Source organism: Ranitomeya variabilis, chromosome 4 (assembly GCF_051348905.1).
Source record: "Ranitomeya variabilis isolate aRanVar5 chromosome 4, aRanVar5.hap1, whole genome shotgun sequence".
Classification (NCBI taxonomy): domain Eukaryota; kingdom Metazoa; phylum Chordata; class Amphibia; order Anura; family Dendrobatidae; genus Ranitomeya; species Ranitomeya variabilis.
The window spans coordinates 87,525,216-87,544,563 of NC_135235.1; the positions used below are offsets into that span (position 1 = coordinate 87,525,216).

Genomic DNA, 19,348 nt, shown 5'->3' on the forward strand with positions numbered 1-19,348 from the left:
ACTCTACGGCCGGCGTCACACTAGCGAGTTTTACGGATGCATGAGCGCAGAAAATACATCCAGAAAATACGAATTGCACGTGGCCCAATGATTCCCTATGGAGCAGCTCCTATCTGCCATATATTACGCATCCGTAATATACGGTATGTTACGGGCATAGAAAATAGCAGCATGCTGCGTTTGTCAGCGTATTGCGCAAAAAAACCCGCCAATGAAAGTCTATGGGGGCGAGAAAATTATGGATTACACACGGACCATGCGTGTGACTTGCGAGAAATATGCACCGGAGTTCTATAGAAAAGCCGGCAATTCAGTGCAGTGTACAGTAAAATCACACAGACAGAATAGAATAGGTAGAATAAATGCGTACACCTAGAATGTTTATTATATATATATATATATATATATATATATATGTCAGTGAGACACATATATGTATATATATTTATGTATATATATATATATATATATATATATATATATATATATATATATATATATATATATATATATATATACATATATATACACTCACCGGCCACTTTATTAGGTACACCTGTCCAACTTCTTGTTAACACTTAATTTCTAATCAGCCAATCACATGGCGGCAACTCAGTGCATTTAGGCATGTAGACATGGTCAAGACAATCTCCTGCAGTTCAAACCGAGCATCAGTATGGGGAAGAAAGGTGATTTGAGTGCCTTTGAACGTGGCATGGTTGTTGGTGCCAGAAGGGCTGGTCTGAGTATTTCAGAAACTGCTGATCTACTGGGATTTTCACGCACAACCATCTCTAGGGTTTACAGAGAATGGTCCGAAAAAGAAAAAAAATCCAGTGAGCGGCAGTTCTGTGGGCGGAAATGCCTTGTTGATGCCAGAAGTCAGAGGAGAATGGGCAGACTGGTTCGAGCTGATAGAAAGGCAACAGTGACTCAAATCGCCACCCGTTACAACCAAGGTAGGCCTAAGAGCATCTCTGAACGCACAGTGCATCGAACTTTGAGGCAGATGGGCTACAGCAGCAGAAGACCACACCGGGTACCACTCCTTTCAGCTAAGAACAGGAAACTGAGGCTACAATTTGCACAAGCTCATCGAAATTGGACAGTAGAAGATTGGAAAAACGTTACTTGGTCTGATGAGTCTCGATTTCTGCTGCGACATTCGGATGGTAGGGTCAGAATTTGGCGTAAACAACATGAAAGCATGGATCCATCCTGCCTTGTATGGAGCATCTTTGGGATGTGCAGCCGACAAATCTGCGGCAACTGTGTGATGCCATCATGTCAATATGGACCAAAATCTCTGAGGAATGCTTCCAGCACCTTGTTGAATCTATGCCACGAAGAATTGAGGCAGTTCTGAAAGCAAAAGGGGGTCCAACCCGTTACTAGCATGGTGTACCTAATAAAGTGGCCGGTGAGTGTATATATATATATATATATATATATATATATATTTAATTCAGCGCTAGATAGCAGGAAAGCTAATTGCCGGCTTTTGCTATCTCCTTCACAAACCCGACAGGATATGAGACATGGATTACATACAGTAAACCATTTCATATCATTTCTTTTATTACATATTCCTCTTTACTAATGTAAGAGGTGTCTTTGTGTCAAATTTGGGGGCTCTAGCTATTAAATTAAAGGGTTAAATCCCGGAAACAATTGGTGTGGGCTCCAGTGCAATTTTCTCTGCCAGAGTGGGAAAGCCAGTGACTGAGGGCAGATATTAATAGCCTAGAGAGTGACCATAGTTGTTCCCCCCCCCTGGCTAAAAACATCTGCCCCCAGCCACCCCAGAAAAGGCACACCTGGAAGATGCGCCTATTCTGGGACTTAGCCTCTCTCTTCCCACTCCCCTGTAGTGGAGGGATATGGGGTAATTAAGGATTAATGTCACCTTGCTATTGTAAGGTGACATTAAGCCAGGTTAATAATGGAGAGTCGTCAATTATGACACCTATCCATTATTAATCCAATAGTATGAAATGGTTAATAAAACACACACACACATTATTAAAAACTATTTTAATGAAATAAAGACACATGGTGTTTTAATATTTTATTATACTCTTAATCCACCTGAAGACCCTTGTCACCTGAAATAAAGTTAAAAAAACAAACAAAGTCAAATGCGCAACCTGAACACCGGTTCCCGGCTCCTGTAGAACAACGTTTAGTACCCTTACTTTTCCCAGAGTATTTTTTTTACCCAAGTCCCTGAGTTAGGTGTTTCCAAAATTTCAAGTGAACACCTCTAGCTCAGGGATTTTGGCTTCAGGGGATATTTACTCCAACCAACCTGTATCGACAACTGAAGCTCATCAACCATAGCATATGATGAGGTTTCTTCAGTTATGACCTAGTTATCAGCAGAGCTGTGGCACCGCTATCTCCGTCAAATCCAAAAAACATAGGGATATCGCTACTGACAATTACAGGATACAAGTTTTTGACTATTCCCACTTCATGGGACATGAAACTACAGTCTGTGCCAATGTCGACCCATGCCACAGTAAAGTATCCATGGATACAACTGACACCAACAACCTTCCCAGGGACTGACTATTGTAGAAATGTGGCCCCTACCAAGATCACTAAACTCTCAAAGTTGAGTCCAGTAGTCCTGTCACTAGGACACTGTTCGCTGTCATCTGGCATACCTGAGACCTCTCGTTAGGATGAGGAATAGTTCTGTAGGCAGGGCAGGTGAAGTAGGATTACTAGATGAATGAATACTATTGCTCCAACTTTGGCATCATGACTCCAGAAAACCACCTACTAAAGTAAATTACCTTCTAATTCCTCCTGAAGAAGCAGTATTACTGGAGAAATGCGTTGAGGTTACGGCACTTTGGTAGATATATGGGGTCATTCTTATTGCATCTGGTATGGACCTGATTTTGTTTATTTTCCATCATTCCATATGGATTTGATGATACAGGTGTATACCTATATATTAGTTGGATAAAGAACAATTTGTACTTTACTATATACATGGACACTTTCTCCATACAAGATAAGTTATATAGTTGTTTGAGCACTTATGAATATTGGGGGTTATGTAAACACTTGACTGTATATTGGGAAGGACCAAACTTTAGTCCTATATTGTTAGATGCTCTGTCCTCTTTTTTTCAGGTACACTGTCATTAGGGACTTACTTTAGTCAGGACTACTTAGGGCCAGCTATGGTCAGATGATGGTGAGTTGGGTCGCAATAACTTGCATGCTTTATCTAGAGTGCCAACCTCCACGGCCGTCAGGCAAGACTTATCTGGTGAATCTTTGAGAGAAAATTTTAGGACAGCCCCTGTCTAATCTTGTTTTCAGTACTGTTTTCTATGTGATGTATTAATTGGATATTATTTGGTCACCACATAGATATTATATATTTAATTTGTTAAATAAGAATTACCAAGTTTATTTCCTTTTAATAGTATTAATACTGGTAAACAGGTATAATTTTTAACAATAGAGATTTATTCATCTCATTAGAATTTCACTGCATCCCTTACATGATTAATATACTGTAAGTCTGATGGCAAAGTAGGAGCAGCGATGGCACATGTTGCAGTCCATGGGTTCCTAGATCAAGGGACAATTGACTGATATATGACCCAGGGAACGGAAGAGATAAGCGCTCCCTGTGTGAGTAGGGAACCGCATAGGAAAAGGTCCAAGAAAGTACTGCTAAAAAGCCCTCTCATCGAGACTGCAATTAACAACACTAGTCTTGATGAAGCAGGGCATATACATTCTTTGAACTGTTCAGCTTTTTTGAGTGTGAATTAGTTTTCTAATATGGGAACATAGAATGAAAAAAAGAAAAAACGGAATGCACTCACCAATCTCAGAAAACAGCTTTTTTCAATCTTCATGGATAAAACTTCATGGCCGGGGGAAGAGGAGTGGAGCTCGGGCGAGCAGGAGGAGATGACGGCCGTTTTGCGCAGTGCTTGTTCTTCAATGGGTCTGGACCCGGTCTGAGGCAGACCCGTTGAAGCGCAAGCACTGCGTGAAACGGCCGTTGTCTCCTCCTGCTCACCCGAGCTCCACTACTCTTCCCCCGGCCATGAAGTTTTTTCCATGAAGATTGAATAAAGCTGTTTTTTGAGATTGGTGAGTGCATTCCGCTTTTTCTTTTTTTCATTCTATGGAACATATCTGTTTTTCTATGGAGTTGCACCTAGAATCTTATGGTGTGGCTGTCTTGGACAAAGATGACTTATAAATACTGGCTTCAGTTCAATTAATAAGTTTTTGGCAGTGCCGTTCACTTTTTTCTTTGTTTCTGCTATCTAATATGGGAACCTACTGACGTTTCATGTGGACTGTGGTCAGGTCATGACAAAAATGCAAACAGATTCTGCTAGCTTGTTGCTTCTCTTTATGAGCTATCGATGTTGCCAAATTTTATTTCTATTTTTTTCTGGACAGCTTTTTAAAAAAAATTAATAAATAAATAAAGACTAACAATATTTTTTGAGGACACATTTGAAAACCATAATAATTCATTATGATTATGCTATATATGTTTTCAGTCCATAATTCTGACATGAGACATTCACTGCTTTCACTGTTAACTGTGAAATGCAGATAATTACAGTGAAAAAGAATCATAGACACCTTAAAAGTTTTAACAGACAGGACAAAAAAGTGCCCTATTTTTACGGACTGTCTTGGAATTTCTAGACGTTGGCAACCCTGCGTGTTATAGAGATCTGTAATTGAGAAGCAGTACTGTATGCAATTTCCATTTGGAATAAAAAATGCTTAGGTAAGCACACTATTATCAATACAAGTAGCAGTGACAGATACAAGTAGCAGATTTAAACCTCAATGTCTCCTCAATGACATTTATGACTATGACGTAAATATCTGGAAAAGACAAATTGTGTGCCTCAAACCAAAAACGCTAAGAGAAAATATTTTATTTCAGCCATAGTATCTATATTTATGCTTTTACTATTTCATTGAATCTTAAAAGGGTCATATGGTTTGAAAGGCAGATGCAGCTATGCTGATCAATCGTGTGCTGTGTTCCATGCTGATTACATCTTTATTAACCCCTTTACGATCTTTGACGTAGCCATACGTCCAGGTCGCCTGGTACTTACCGATGTTGGACGTATGGATACGCCATGGCGATCGCCAAGCAATTACCTCCGGGTGTCAGCTAATTCTCCCCACACTTTAACCCCCTAAATACCGCAATCAAAATAGATTGCAATATTTAGCAGGCATGCAGAGGGAAGGAACAAGGGGCCAATTATTGCCATGGTGACCTGATATCATCATTACAAAATCTGGATGACCAGAGCTAGCAAACTTGCTTACACCATGCTCAGAGTATGGTGCAGCATGTCTGTCTGTCAGTGCAGCACTCACAATTTGTAAAGCATAGGAATGTTCCTGTCCCATATTGGGACAAAGCAAAAAAGTAAAGAAAAAGAAAAAAGGTGGAAAAAAATATTACATTTATATATACTGTATATATATATATATATATATATATATATATATATATATATATAAATATATATATATATTGTGCCCATAAATGAATATTTTTATGAAACAAAAAAAAGTAAACAAGAAAAAGTACATGTATTTGGTATCGCTACATATGGAATGACCCAACCTACAAAACTGTCCAACTAGTTAACCCCTGCAGTGAACTCTGCAAAAATAAAATACAAGGCAAAAATCGCTGTTTTATCATCATACCGCTAAATAAAAAATGTAATAAAATGCGATCAAAAAGATAAATATACGTAAAAGTGGTATCGCTAAAAACATCATCTTGTCTCGCAAAAAAACAAGCTGCTATAGAGTTCCATCAGCAGAAAAATAAAAAAGTTATAGCTCAGAATAAAGCGATGTAAAAATAATTATTTTTTCTATAAAATAGTTTATATTGTGTAAAATCAGTAAAACATAAACAAAACTGTATAAATTGCTGTAATCGTACTGACCTGAAAATTAAAGCTGCCTTATCAATCTTACCACATACGGAACGGCATAAAAAAACAAAAAAAAATTTCTGAATTGCTATTTTTTGTTCATTTTGCCTCCTAAAATAGAATAGAAAGCTATCAAAAATGTCAAGAGTCCAAATATGGTACCAATAAAAACATCAACTGGTCCCGCAGAAAACAAGTTCTCACATGACTGTGTAGGCCAAAATATGGAAAATTATAGCTCTCAAAATATGGTAATACAAAAACTACTTTTTGCAAAAAAGCATCTTTTAGTGTGTGACAGCAGCCAAACAGAAAAACCCGATATAAATCTACCATCGCTGTAATTGCACCGACACAAAGAATAAAGACATCTAATCACTTATACCACACAAGGAACTTTGTAAAAAATAAATAAAGCCAATTCTTCACCTGCTATTGATTTGTTCATTCTGTCTCCCAAACATCACAGTAAGGCTCGACTCGCATTTATCCTGCGCTCTGTGCTGAGCACTTGCACCGGTGTTTCCATGTAAATCTCTGAAATACGTAATTCAGACGGAACCCCTGACGTAAGATTCCCTATAATGAGGCAGATGGAGACATGGTGGATGCCATCTGATCCAGCAAAGTCATTCTTTTTAGGTGTGCGTAACATGTGATAAAACAGAGCTACACCAGAGTATATAAAGGCACCGGATATTTGTGTCAAAATACAGTGAGATTTATTGAACTTTTTACTGCGCAAACATAATAACAATAGTCACAGTCCTTTTTCAGTGAAGGCAAAGCAATAAGAAGGTCTTACCCGGACAATGATTCACATCCTGGTTTAGGCTCAGTGTCCTCACATTCTATAACAGGGTCTCACCCGGACAGCAATTCAGGCCCTGCTTTACACTCAGTGTGCTCACCTTCACTGGGTACTCACCAGCTCCAACACCTCACACTGCTCAGCTTCCCTAGATGTCCGAGCCTCAAATGAACACATGCCCTTATCTAATCAAAGCTAACCAGGCGCATCTAATCAGGACCTATAGTGCAATGATTTAGCCCTGTGCTACCTGGCTTTAGTACAAGAGTTAAATTAACCCAATGGAGTCACTTTTGGCTTTTAAACATCAGTATATTATAAAAAAAAGAATGGAATACCACATATGTATACCTAATTACATATGTTCAATGTTCAAAATGGTTTTTTTTTCACAATTGATCCTTGTGGGAGAAAAATGTATCAGTTTAATTAATACATCTCTGGGGACATAAGCATGATGTGAACTAAAGTTCTAAGGACACATGAAATCAATGACAGGCATTAGTAGAACTATGTAAGCAAGATGAGAACTCTGGTTAACAGCTTAGCCTAAAAGCAGGGGGCAGCATTATGTAACATTTGATAACTATCTTTGCATTTATCAACATTGACTAGAAGAAGGACAATTTATTTTTTCACCTCGGAGAATAGAATCACCTCTTGATTTATTTTTTTTTGCAAGAGTGTCTTGACTTCTAAAATGACACTAAGGCAATGATGCAAAAAGACAGAGTAAGTTTACATCTAAAATAATGTTTAGGATTCACTTATTGTAACTGACACAGTTCTGACTTGAAGCCATTAGGGATGATGAGCTTGTACTGGAACAAGCAGTTTATCCTCAAAGATCTCCAGCAAAGAACAGTGGGCTTCAGAAACTTCAAAATGTACATAGTCGACGTTAAGTATTGAAGCTCTAGTTTGTGCAACTTTTCTTACTTTAGTTTAATATATATATATATATATATATATATATATATATATATATACACACATATATATATATATATATATATATATATATATATAATATCAGAACAAACCGTTCAATCAGGAATAATAGTGAATATGGCAATGAAAGACAATTATACATATCTACTAGTGATGAGCGAGTGCACTCGTTGATCGGGTTTTCCCGAGCATGCTTGTGTGATCTCTGAGTATTTGTTAGTGTTCGGAGCTGAATGATTTACAGCTATTAGCCAGCTTGTTTACATGTAAGGATTCCCTAGCAACTAGGCAACGCCCGCATGTACTCAGCCTGTCTAATAGCTGTAAATCATTCAGCTGCAGTGATGAAAACTTAATCTCCGAACATTAACAAATACTCGGAGATCACCCGAGGGTGCTCGGGAAAACCCGAGCACTGAGTACACTCGCTCATCACTAATATCTACGTGTATTGTTTACATCTTGTAACATTTCATATGTTACTCAGATTGGATTCATTTTTTAAATATGCATAAAATGTTTGAAAATATGATTATACATTATCGTGTATCCTAAAGGCCTGCCTGTTATTGGGGGATTATTAGTAATTTCGGACTTGCAGCTTTTTATTATTGTGTTTATGGGGAATTTTAGTAAATTTGTCTGTGCTGCAGTGACATCTAGTGGTCAGCTCAGTATGGATCCTAATAAATATTATATGGGAAGTCAAGTATCAGTTCAGTAGTAGATAAAGAAGTCAGGTGAGAATAAAACACAGATAAGTAAAAATACCGTGTATGTACAAATGCATCTAACACTATCCTATTTTTTCTCATTTTACTCATACAGATTTTTAGATGGCAAAGTCCTTGACATAAATAAAGAATTCCAGAACCACATTGGACTTGGGGGGCGTATCTTGGAGATTCGGACCCCGGATGTGGTAGCCAACGTGAAGAAACAAGCTCAAGCTGTAGGCTACACTGAGGGAGCTTTGCTTGCACTGGCTTTCATCATTATCCTCTGCTGCATACCTGCGATATTAATCGTAATGGTTAGCTACAAACAGTAAGTAGATGGTTGCTGTTACACTGTGTCTAGACAGTTTTTCGCTATTAAACTGGCCCCAGTGTGTTGTTAATGATGCAATGTGTATCACTAACATACTGTTTTCAAGCAAAACGGCACAACGTTCATTCCAAAATTCACTTTGAATAATTATGTTCTACCATGTCTTTCGGTCATAGGGGTGGGATTCCTTTGGTTTCAGTCACGGTCTCGTCATCTTATCCACGCCCATGCACTGATTGATCTGCAGTTCTGGCCCTGATTCACGGGAATCTACTCTGCAATCTTGGGCTTGCGCTGTGATGAGCAGCTTCCTGGGCATGTGCCCTGAATCTGAGTTTACGTCCTCAGCGTCATTTACAGTGTGCGAATGCTCCAGAGGTGCAGCGAGTCACTGGCTTTGTGATGGCGCAATTGTAAGTGGGCGAATACGGTACTCGCGCTGTCTCCCCGCCGCACTGACTGTGTCTCCACTGCTCAGATATCGTCACTGCACTGGAGCATGTGCATCCAGTAAATGAAGTTGGGGACGTACACACAGATTCAGTGCGCATGACCAGGATGCTTCTCATCACAGCGCAAGCGCCGGTTTACACAGAAGGATCTCATGATGTCAGGACAGTACTGTAGATCAATCAAAGTGCGTGGGCGTGGATAAGATGGCGAGACCGTGACTGAAACTAACATAAGCCCACCTCTGTGACTGAAAGACAAGGTAGAATATAACTATACAAAGTGATTTTTGGAATGAATACTATGTAGTTTTGCTTGTAAACAACATGTTAGTGATGCACATTGCTTCATTAACAACACACTGGGACCAGTGTAATAGTGAAAATCGACATGACCAATTCCCTTTAGAACTAATTTGTCAGCATTAGTGATGAGTGAGTATGCTCGTTACTCGAGTGTTTCCGAGCATGCTCAGGTTGTCTCCGAGTATTTTTTCGGCGTACTCGGAGATTTAGTTTTTGTCGAAGCAGCTGCATGATTTGTGGCTGCTAGACAGCTTGAATAAATATGGGGATTCCCTAACAACCAGGCAATCCCTGCATGTATTCAAGCTGTCTAGCAGCCGTAAATCATGCAGCTGTGTCGACAAAAACGAAATCTCTGAGCACGCCGAAATACTCGGAGACAACCCAAGCATACTCGAAGAAACTCAAGTAACGAGCATACTCGCTCATCACTAGTCAGCATTATTTCACACCCAAATCTATTTATATGCGCAAATAGCTCTTTCAAACACAAATCAAGCAATACCTTTACATAGCCAAGTTCATTCCTCCATTACTGAGAAATCAGTGTTGGAATTGATATGCAAATGAGACTGAAGAACTATTTGTAGATCCAAAGCCTCTGTCACTCTAGCTCTTTTCCTGCACAGCACCACCTTATCTTGCCTAACGGATAGCTCTTTCCTTGAATTCACACAACATAGAGGCTGTCACTCAAGCAGAAGGAGGTTGGCGCTGTGCGGAGAATAGAGCTGGTGTGGTTTGTTACTATGACTCTTTATTTGCATATCAATTCAACTTCTGATTTCTCAGTAAAGGAGGAGCAGACTGTCCACTTTATTACTAGAATAGTCTTTGACAGAGATACCTGCACATATAAAAAATTTTGGATGTTAAATCCTGCTGACAGATTCCCTTTAACGTTTTATGAAAAAATACTATTAAGTGATCCTTCACAGTAGAGAAAATATAAGGGTGCAGCCACAATGGTCCGTACTCCATATGTAGAGCCCACTACTATAACTGGCACATTTAGATGTAGCCTCTCTACCTCTTTAACCATAGCATTATCATCTTTCTTCCTAAACTACCACGAATTAAAAGAATGTAAGTTCAGCAACAGATAACTATCCAGATAAAAGGGTAATGAGGTTTTGTAGCTGCTCCATAAATACTTGAAGACACTAAAGTCTCCTCTCACTTATGCACAAGTGAAATAATGGATCTCCGGAATGTGCCCTGAGGGACATTATTAATATCACACAAAATAGGATCAATCGACACCACGAGCAAAATGTTCTTATATGACCTTTCATGAGCCCTAATCATTCTACATCACACTGTGCATGACTCCGGCTACATTATACTGCTGCTTCGTTATCACTTTATTGTAGCAGTGAGTATATTATCGTACAGTTCTGTATCATGGATAGTTTAAGTATTGTAAATTTCCAAATCACTATGACAGTAGGAAATCACACAATTACAGATAATGCGTCCATCAAACTCATCCTACTAAATGTATTTTCTTTCTGGGGAAAATCTGCTGAGAATCACTTCCCATTATATTGGGCATAAGCACCAGGCATTTTCACACTAAGTTTTTTTTGCTGAGTTTTTGGAGCAAAAACTGAGTGGAAACTCAGAGTTTGCACACTGAGCTTTTTAATGAGTTTTTAAAGCAGAAACTCTCCAAATCCTCCTCAAAAACCTAAAATGTCTCAAAAAAGGTGTATCTTATCAGTTTCTGCTCGAAAAGCTCAGCAAACACACGGGTAGTGCACATACCCTAATTTAATAAGGAGCTTTGCATTTTTAAGGAATAATTTGGAGAGTTTTAAAAACTCAGCAAAAACACACAGTGTTCACATACCCTTGATCCACAGACAGCATGTTCCAGAACACTATTGGAACAGATCAATATATCTTAATACATACTTACCTTGTAATGTCTTCACCTCCTGTTCCGTCCAGATGTGTCTGGATCCCAGAATTCCAAGAGGCGGAAGTTCACCGACTGCCATATTGGGACACATTAGTGATGGGTGTCTCAATATGGAAACTGCTGGTGGTACCAGCCTTTTGCGTGGTACCACCAGAGGAACACCGTCGCACCACACACACACACACACACTGTATACGCCGTACGCACCACACACACACACACTGTACGTGTATACATATATGCCATATGCAGCCTCCTGCGCAGTACTGCCAGCAGAACACTGTCGCGAACACGCCGTCGCCGGGATCAGCCAAATGATTCTCTGACCGCAGCCATCTTGGAGAGCACATGGGGTACACAGGTCAAAGAAGAGATGACATGAGAGGAGAAGAAAGCAGATGGGAAGAGAGAAAGCGCACAGGGGTGAAAGAGACAGAGCACAGGGGGCGACAACTCAAACGGGACCGCACATGAGGGGAGAACACAGCACAGGAAGGAGAGAGACAGCAGACAAGGGGGATAGCACATGAGGTAGACAGGTCAAAGAAGAGAGCACAGACGGGAGAAGTCAGCACATGGGGAAAGAGAGAGTGAATAGGTGGGTACATGGGGGAGAGATTCTCAACGCTGCAAAGCCTGCCCCCATCACGACATTACCGCCCTCCCGATGTGATAGCATTGGGCCTCCATCTAGTCGTTTTATAAAAGACTCATGATTCTTTTACATTTTAATTCCCAAACTTTCTGGTCATAGGAGTTTACAAGCTGGTTGTACTCACTGAGCATACAACCTTATACAAGAAAATCTATCATCTATTAGTTAAATTCCTTTTGTTTGTTTTTTTGCTGTACATATGAGTATCTTTTTAAGAATTTTAGTTAGACAGAGACCCTGATTCCTGTGATGTGTCACTTACTGGGCTGCCTGGTGTACTTTTAATAAAAGCCCAGTTTTATCAGTAGGAGATTATCTCTAGAGGTCTAGTAAACCAGCTGCTATGTAGTCCTCCATATTCATAATCTTTGTGCAACCCCGCCTCCACCACTGATTGGCAGCTTTCTGCCTATGTACAGTATACACAATCCGTGGTGTGGGCGGGGTTATATGGGGATCATCATTCAGAGAACTAGGAGACCTATGGCAGGTAAAACAGTGATTTTATCAAAGCGGTAGCAAACAGCTCAGTAAATGACACATCGATGGAATAATAATCTCTGCCCCCACATTATGCTGCTCTCAGATGAGGAAGCAAATACTGGATGACAGACGCTCTTTAAATAAGTACAATTGCAATTACCTAAAAATTATAATATATTCATTGAAACTAGGTATGTTCTTAGCCACATTCTATTCTAACTGTACGACATATAACATTATCATCAGAGCTGAAACTTGGTCATGGATTGCGTGCTTAATCTCTTTTGCAATGAATTCTCAATGAATTACGTTCCTAATGCATTTGATTCAATAGATGCTTTAATTGCATTTTCACTCCATATATTTCAATTGAGTGTGCCTGCCATTAGCGGCAGCATACGGTGATTTCAGTAATCAGCTGAATGTTACCCAGGCACAATAACTCCTGTTATGAAAAGAAGTGACTTTACAAATTCAGTGCACAAGTCAAGGCAAGAAGCCGATTATGAAACGTATTAAGAATCCATGGCAGGACACATCACATTGTACTCAGCCAAGAGTGTAATTGTGCTTCACCATTATGCAAGGCCCCCTTAATTTGCTTCAAGTAGACTGAACCATAAAACTGCTGTAATTATGCCAAAAAATAAATTGCTTTATCCTTAATAACTGACTTTTTATGTATAATTCAAACTACAAAGGACGTGGGAGCTGTACTTGACATACAGTAGGCTTGTTTATCCGGAGACATCTTTTCTTCAATGCAATTTATTGCTACACTGGATTCTACATGGGATGATAATGATTTTGCAAAGAGTATTACATTCATTGTACCCATTAAAAGATTTTGGTAATTAGAATGTCATTACTTAAGTCATTTTATAAGTCGGTCTTGTGAATGTTAACGATGTACTGTACTAAAAAAACGTTTTTCATTTTTTAACATATTCTTTTTTTTTTCTCCCTTTTTTCCATCAACCTGCGGAACAGGTTTAAAGAGTAAGTATATTATCTTCTTACAATTCCTATTTGTCATAACATTGCACGATTATATGCCAGCATCCTTTCTGGCTGATACATCATTATTCAAGCACTGAAAACAGCATCTCTAAATTAGCTGCATGGTAGAATAGGATTGTATGTATCAGATGAGCACGATAGAACATAAAAAGTATAATATATATGTATTTGTTGTATATTGCATATTTTAGTATTTCCAGTAAGTGTATCCAAGATAATTTTCCAAAACATTGAACTGTTTCTGATCGCAACATTTGCATCATCAAATAAGATTAGTATTGCCATGCACAGTGTAGGAAAGACTAAGTGTAACACGAAGGGATGAGGGGAAGGGAGCCCAACACTAGGGAAGGGGGGGAGTGGAGAACCCTAGGCAGATCTAATGTCACCCTGTCTGCCCTAAACGCCCTTATATAGATTCTGCACCTATTGCCGAGCAGGAACCTAATCCCTGCCTGACCCTGCGATAAGCCCTGCTTAGGGAATGACGGGGTGTGTACTAGTCGATTCTCACTATCACTATAGACAGCTGGGATAGACGAAAAAGGGGAACACTTATCTTGAGGAGACACAAAGATGTAACACAGATGTCCTCCAGCAACAAAAAAGAAGAAGATAGCTGACTACTATAGGTCCAAGCCTCAACAGGGGGAAATGGAAATATCACCTGCAACTCCCAGAAGCAGGCTGGGAGTCTATAAACAGCCAGGTCCAGTTGTGTCAATTAGAGCTGGTGAAAGGTTGAAACTTAGTCAAAGAGTCAGAGGGTTAAGAAGGTGTCTGCAAAGTTAGACGCATAGATGTTCTTCAGCTAGATGCAGTGCGACTGCAGCTTCTGACATACCAGTGACAAGTGTACAGTATGTGTGATGAAAATAATTGCATGTTCAAATACCATAAGGGAACTAAAAAGAAAGTCAAAGATTATATATATACAGTGAGTACGGAAAGTATTCATACCCCTTTAAATTTTTCACTCTTTGTTTCACTGCAGCCATGTGGTAAATTCAAAAAAAGTTATTTTTTGTTCATTAATGTACACTCTGCACCCCATCTTGACTGAAAAAAATGAAATGTAGTAATTTTTGCAAATTTATTAAAAAGGAACAACTGAAATATCACATGGTCATAAGTATTCAGACCCTTTGCTCAGAAATGAGTAGAAGCACCCTTTTGAGCTAGTACAGGCTTGAGTCTTCTTGGGAATGATGCAACAAGTTTTTCACACCTGGATTTGGGAATCCTCTGCCATTCTTCCTTTCAGATCCTCTCCAGTTCTGTCAGGTTGGATGGTGAACATTGGTGGACAGCCATTTTCAGGTCTCTCCAGAGATGCTCAATTGAGTTTAGGGCTCTGGCTGGGCTAGTCAAGAATGGTCATAGAGTGGTTCTGAAGCCACTCCTTTGCTATTTTAGTGGTGTGCTTAGGGTTATTGATTTTGTTGGAAGGTGAACCTTCGGCCAAGTCTAAGGTCCAGAGCACTCTGGAAAAGGTTTTCATCCAGGATAACTCTGTACTTGGCCGCATTCATGTTTCCCTCAATGACAACCAGTTGTCCTGTCCCTGCGCCTGAAAAACACCCCCATAGCATGATGCTTCCACCACCATGTTTCACTGTTGGGAGTGTATTGGGCATGTGATGAGCAGTGCCTGGTTTTCTCCACACATACCATTTAGAATTATCACCAAAAAGGTCTATCTTTGTCTCACCAGACCAGAGAATCTTATTTCTCATAGTCTGAGAGTCCTTCATATGATTTTTAGCAAACTCTATGCGGGCTTTCATATATCTTGCACTAAGGAGAGGTTTCTGTCAGGCTACTCTACCATAAAAGCCTGACTGGTGGAGGGCTGCAGTGATAGTTGACTATGTGGAACTTTCTCCCATCTCCCCATTGCATCTCTGGAACTCAGCCACAGTGATTTTGGGGTTATTATTTACCTCTCTCACCAAGGCTCTTCTCCCACGATTGCTCAGTTTGGCTGGACGGTCAGGTCTAGGAAGACTTCTGGTGGTCCCAAACGTCTTCTATTTAAGGATTATGGAGGCCACTCTGCTCTTAAAAACCTTGAGTACTGCAGAAATTCTGTTGTAACTAGTGTTGAGCATTCCGATGCTGCAAGTATCGGGTATCGGCCGATACTTGCTGTATCGGAATTCCGATACCGGGATTCCGATACTCTTGTGGTATCGGGTATCGGGTATCGGAACAACATTAATGTTAAAATGTGTAAAATAGAGAATTAAAATAAAAAATATCGCTATACTCACCTGTCCGACGCAGCCGGGACCTCAGCGCAGGAACCGGCAGCGTTGTTTGTTTAAAATTCCCGCTTTTACATGGTTACGCGAAGTCCCGGCTTTTGATTGGTCAGGGCGGCCATGTTGCCGGGCCGCGGACCAATCACAGCAAGCCGTGACGAAATTACGTCACGGCTTGCTGTGATTGGTCCGCGTCCCGGCAACATGGCCGCCATTAACCAATCACAAGCCGTGACGTCACGGGAGGCTGGAAACGCGCTCATTTTAAAAAGGGCGCGTGTCCAGCCTCCCGTGACGTCACGGCTTGTGATTGGTTGCGTCGCGGTCAAGCAATCACAAGCCGGGAGGCTGGACACGCGCCCATTTCAAAATGAGCGCGTCCAGCCTCCCGGCTTGTGATTGGTTGATCGCGGCGCAACCAATCACAAGCCGTGACGTCACGGGAGGCTGGACACGCGCCCATTTCAAAATGAGCGCGTCCAGCCTCCCGGCTTGTGATTGGTTGATCGCGGCGCAACCAATCACAAGCCGTGACGTCACGGGAGGCTGGACACGCGCCCATTTTAAAATGAGCGCGTGTCCAGCCTCCCGTGACGTCCCGGCTTGTGATTGGTCAGGGCGGCCATATTGCCGGGACGCGGACCAATCACAGCAAGCCGTGACGTAATTTCGTCACGGCTTGCTGTGATTGGTCCGCGTCCCGGCAACATGGCCGACCTGACCAATCACAAGCCGGGAATTCACGTAACCAAGTAATAGCGCGATTTTTAAACAAACAACGCTGCCGGTTCCCTCGCTGAAGTCCCGGCTGCGTCGGACAGGTGAGTATAGCGATATTTTTTATTTTAATTCTTTATTTTACACATTAATATGGTTCCCAGGGCCTGAAGGAGAGTTTCCTCTCCTTCAGACCCTGGGAACCATCAGGAATACCGTCCGATACATGAGTCCCATTGACTTGTATTGGTATCGGGTATCGGTATCGGATTGGATTCCGATACTGTGACGGTATCGGCCGATACTTTCCGATACCGATACTTTCAAGTATCGGACGGTATCGCTCAACACTAGTTGTAACTATGGCCATATCTGCCATTCTGTCTTTGAGCTCCTTGGCCAGTTCCTTTGACCTCATGATTTTCATTTGGTCTGACATGCACTGTGAGCTGTGAGGTCTTATATAGACAGGTGTGTGCCATTCCAAATCAAGTCCTATATAGACAGGTATGTGACATTCCAAATCAAGTCCTATCAGTTTAATTAAACACAGCTGGACTCAATTGAAGGTGTAGAAACATCTCAAAGAGGATCACAAGGAAATGGACAGCATGTGACTTAAATATGAGTGTCTGAGCAAAGGGTCTGAATTAGGGTTGAGCGAAATGGGTCGGCCATTTTCAGAAGTCGCCGACTTTTGGCAAAGTCGGGTTTCATGAAACCCGACCCGACCCCTGTGTGTAGTCGGCCATGAGGTCGGCGATCTTCTGAATCTGGTATCGGAATTCCGATACCGAGTTCCGATATGTTTGCGATATCGGGAATCGGTATCGGAATCCATATTTAAGTGTAAAATAAAGAATCAAAATAAAAAAAATTGATATACTCACCCTCGGACGCGCCCTGGTACTAACCGGCAGGCTTCCTACCTAAGAATGAGCGCGTGAATGACCTGCGGTGACGTCGCGGCTTGTGATTGGTGGCGAGCGGTCACATGGACAAGCCGCGATGTCATCTAAGGTCCTTCACGCGCTCATTCTTAGGAAGGAAGGCTGCCGGAAAGAAGCAGGGCGCGTCCGAGGATGAGTATATACCTAATAGGAATATACTCATCCTCGGACACGCCCTGCTTCTTTCCGGCAGCCTTCCTTCCTAAGAATGAGCGCGTGAAGGACCTTAGATGATGTCGCGACTTGTCCATGTGACCGCTCGCGACCAATCACAAGCCGCGACATCACCGCAGGTCATTCACGCACTCATTCTTAGGTAGGAAGGCTGCCGGTTAGTACCAGGGCGCGTCCGAGGGTGAGTATATCAATATTTTTTATTTTGATTCTTTATTTTACACATTAATATGGATCCCAGGGCCTGAAGGAGAGTTTCCTCTCCTTCAGACCCTGGGAACCATAGTATCCCATTGCACTGCATTGGGTTTCGTGTTTCGGCCGACCCCGACCCCGACATTTTTATAGGATCGGCCGATTTCACTCGACCCGACTTTTGAGAAAGTTGGGTTTCGTGAAACCCGACCCGATCCTATAAAAATAAAAGTCGCTCAACCCTAGTCTGAATACTTATGACGATGTGATATTCCAGTTTTTCTTTTTTATTAAATTTTCAAAAACTTCTACATTTCAGTTTTTTTTCAGTCAAGATGGGGTGCAGCAGAGTGTACATTAATATGAAATGAACTTTTTTAATTCACCAAGTAGCTGAAATGAAACAGAGTGAACAATTTAAAGGGGTATGAATTCTTTCTGTACCCACTGTGTATATATCTATATATTTAAATATATATACAAGTGCTTCTCACTAAAATTAGAATATCATCAAAAAAATTATTTATTTCAGTACTTTAAAACAAAAAGTGAACTCCTATATTACATAATATCATTACAAACAGAGTGATCTATTTCAAGTGTTTATTGTTATGGCTGGCGGAGCACACCGGGTAAATATATGAGTTGTTATTGGTGCGTTCGCAGCCCGGTGTCCACCGTGCAGGAGAGAAGCCTGCTGCTAGAGAAATGGCGGCCCTATATGGCGGTACAATGTCAGATTAGACACGAGTTCCGTCACTCGGTCAGTATCAGCAGGAACCCTGTTGCTTCACAGAGTCGTGAAATAGTTAGTGGGACTAAAACACTAACTAGGGTTGTGCTTGCTCTGGAACTCTTCTGTGCTAACCGCACACATAAAGGAACCAGATGCTAAGCCAAGCGACTAACTGCCCCCACTGATGCTAGCTGCCTGCCTATGTAATTTCCCATGGCTAATGGACACTCTCCATGTGTAGCCTGAGTGGCAGAGTATTACTGGCGTCAAGCACAAAACACAAATGATACTAGCGTATGGCCATGCGGCCATGCGAACCTTTTATAGCTGCAGCAACTTCAGGACCTTCCTAGAGGACCAATGGGAGCTGCTACAGGACCTGAGCATGTGACCCCCGACCTCCAATGAGAGGTCCTCCCTTGGGCATGCTCAGAAGGGTAAAAGCAGTACATAGTCCCAGAGACGTCTTCTCACTGCTGACCAGTACTTGCTACAATGGCTGAGCCTGGAAGAGCCACAGTAACCAAGCGCAGAGTATCTGCCCTAGCCAGACACTGGGACCAACGTCTCTGCTGAGCAGACTCCACTGTGGCTGGAGAAGAATGGGGGACTGCAGTGGAGGTGGTTCGAGATTCTCCCTGTGCAGCGGCAGGAACTCGACACCTAACATTTATTTCTGTTAATGTTGATG

General features: G+C 41.2%; 1 protein-coding gene across 2 annotated transcripts in view; it reads left to right on the top strand.

Moving 5' to 3' along the window:
- Positions 1 to 19,348, top strand: part of PCDH15 (protocadherin related 15) — a 2,374,726-nt gene that overhangs the window by 2,253,928 nt on the left and 101,450 nt on the right. Inside the window, exons 30-31 of one of the 2 annotated variants that reach the window (XM_077258870.1) lie at positions 8,563 to 8,781; positions 13,592 to 14,220. In XM_077258870.1, the coding sequence (XP_077114985.1) occupies positions 8,563 to 8,781; positions 13,592 to 13,604 (232 nt within the window). In that variant the 3' untranslated portion in view covers positions 13,605 to 14,220. Of the gene's footprint in view, positions 1 to 8,562; positions 8,782 to 13,591; positions 14,221 to 19,348 lie in introns of those variants that run through there. The other variant, XM_077258871.1, reaches the window with a different exon arrangement.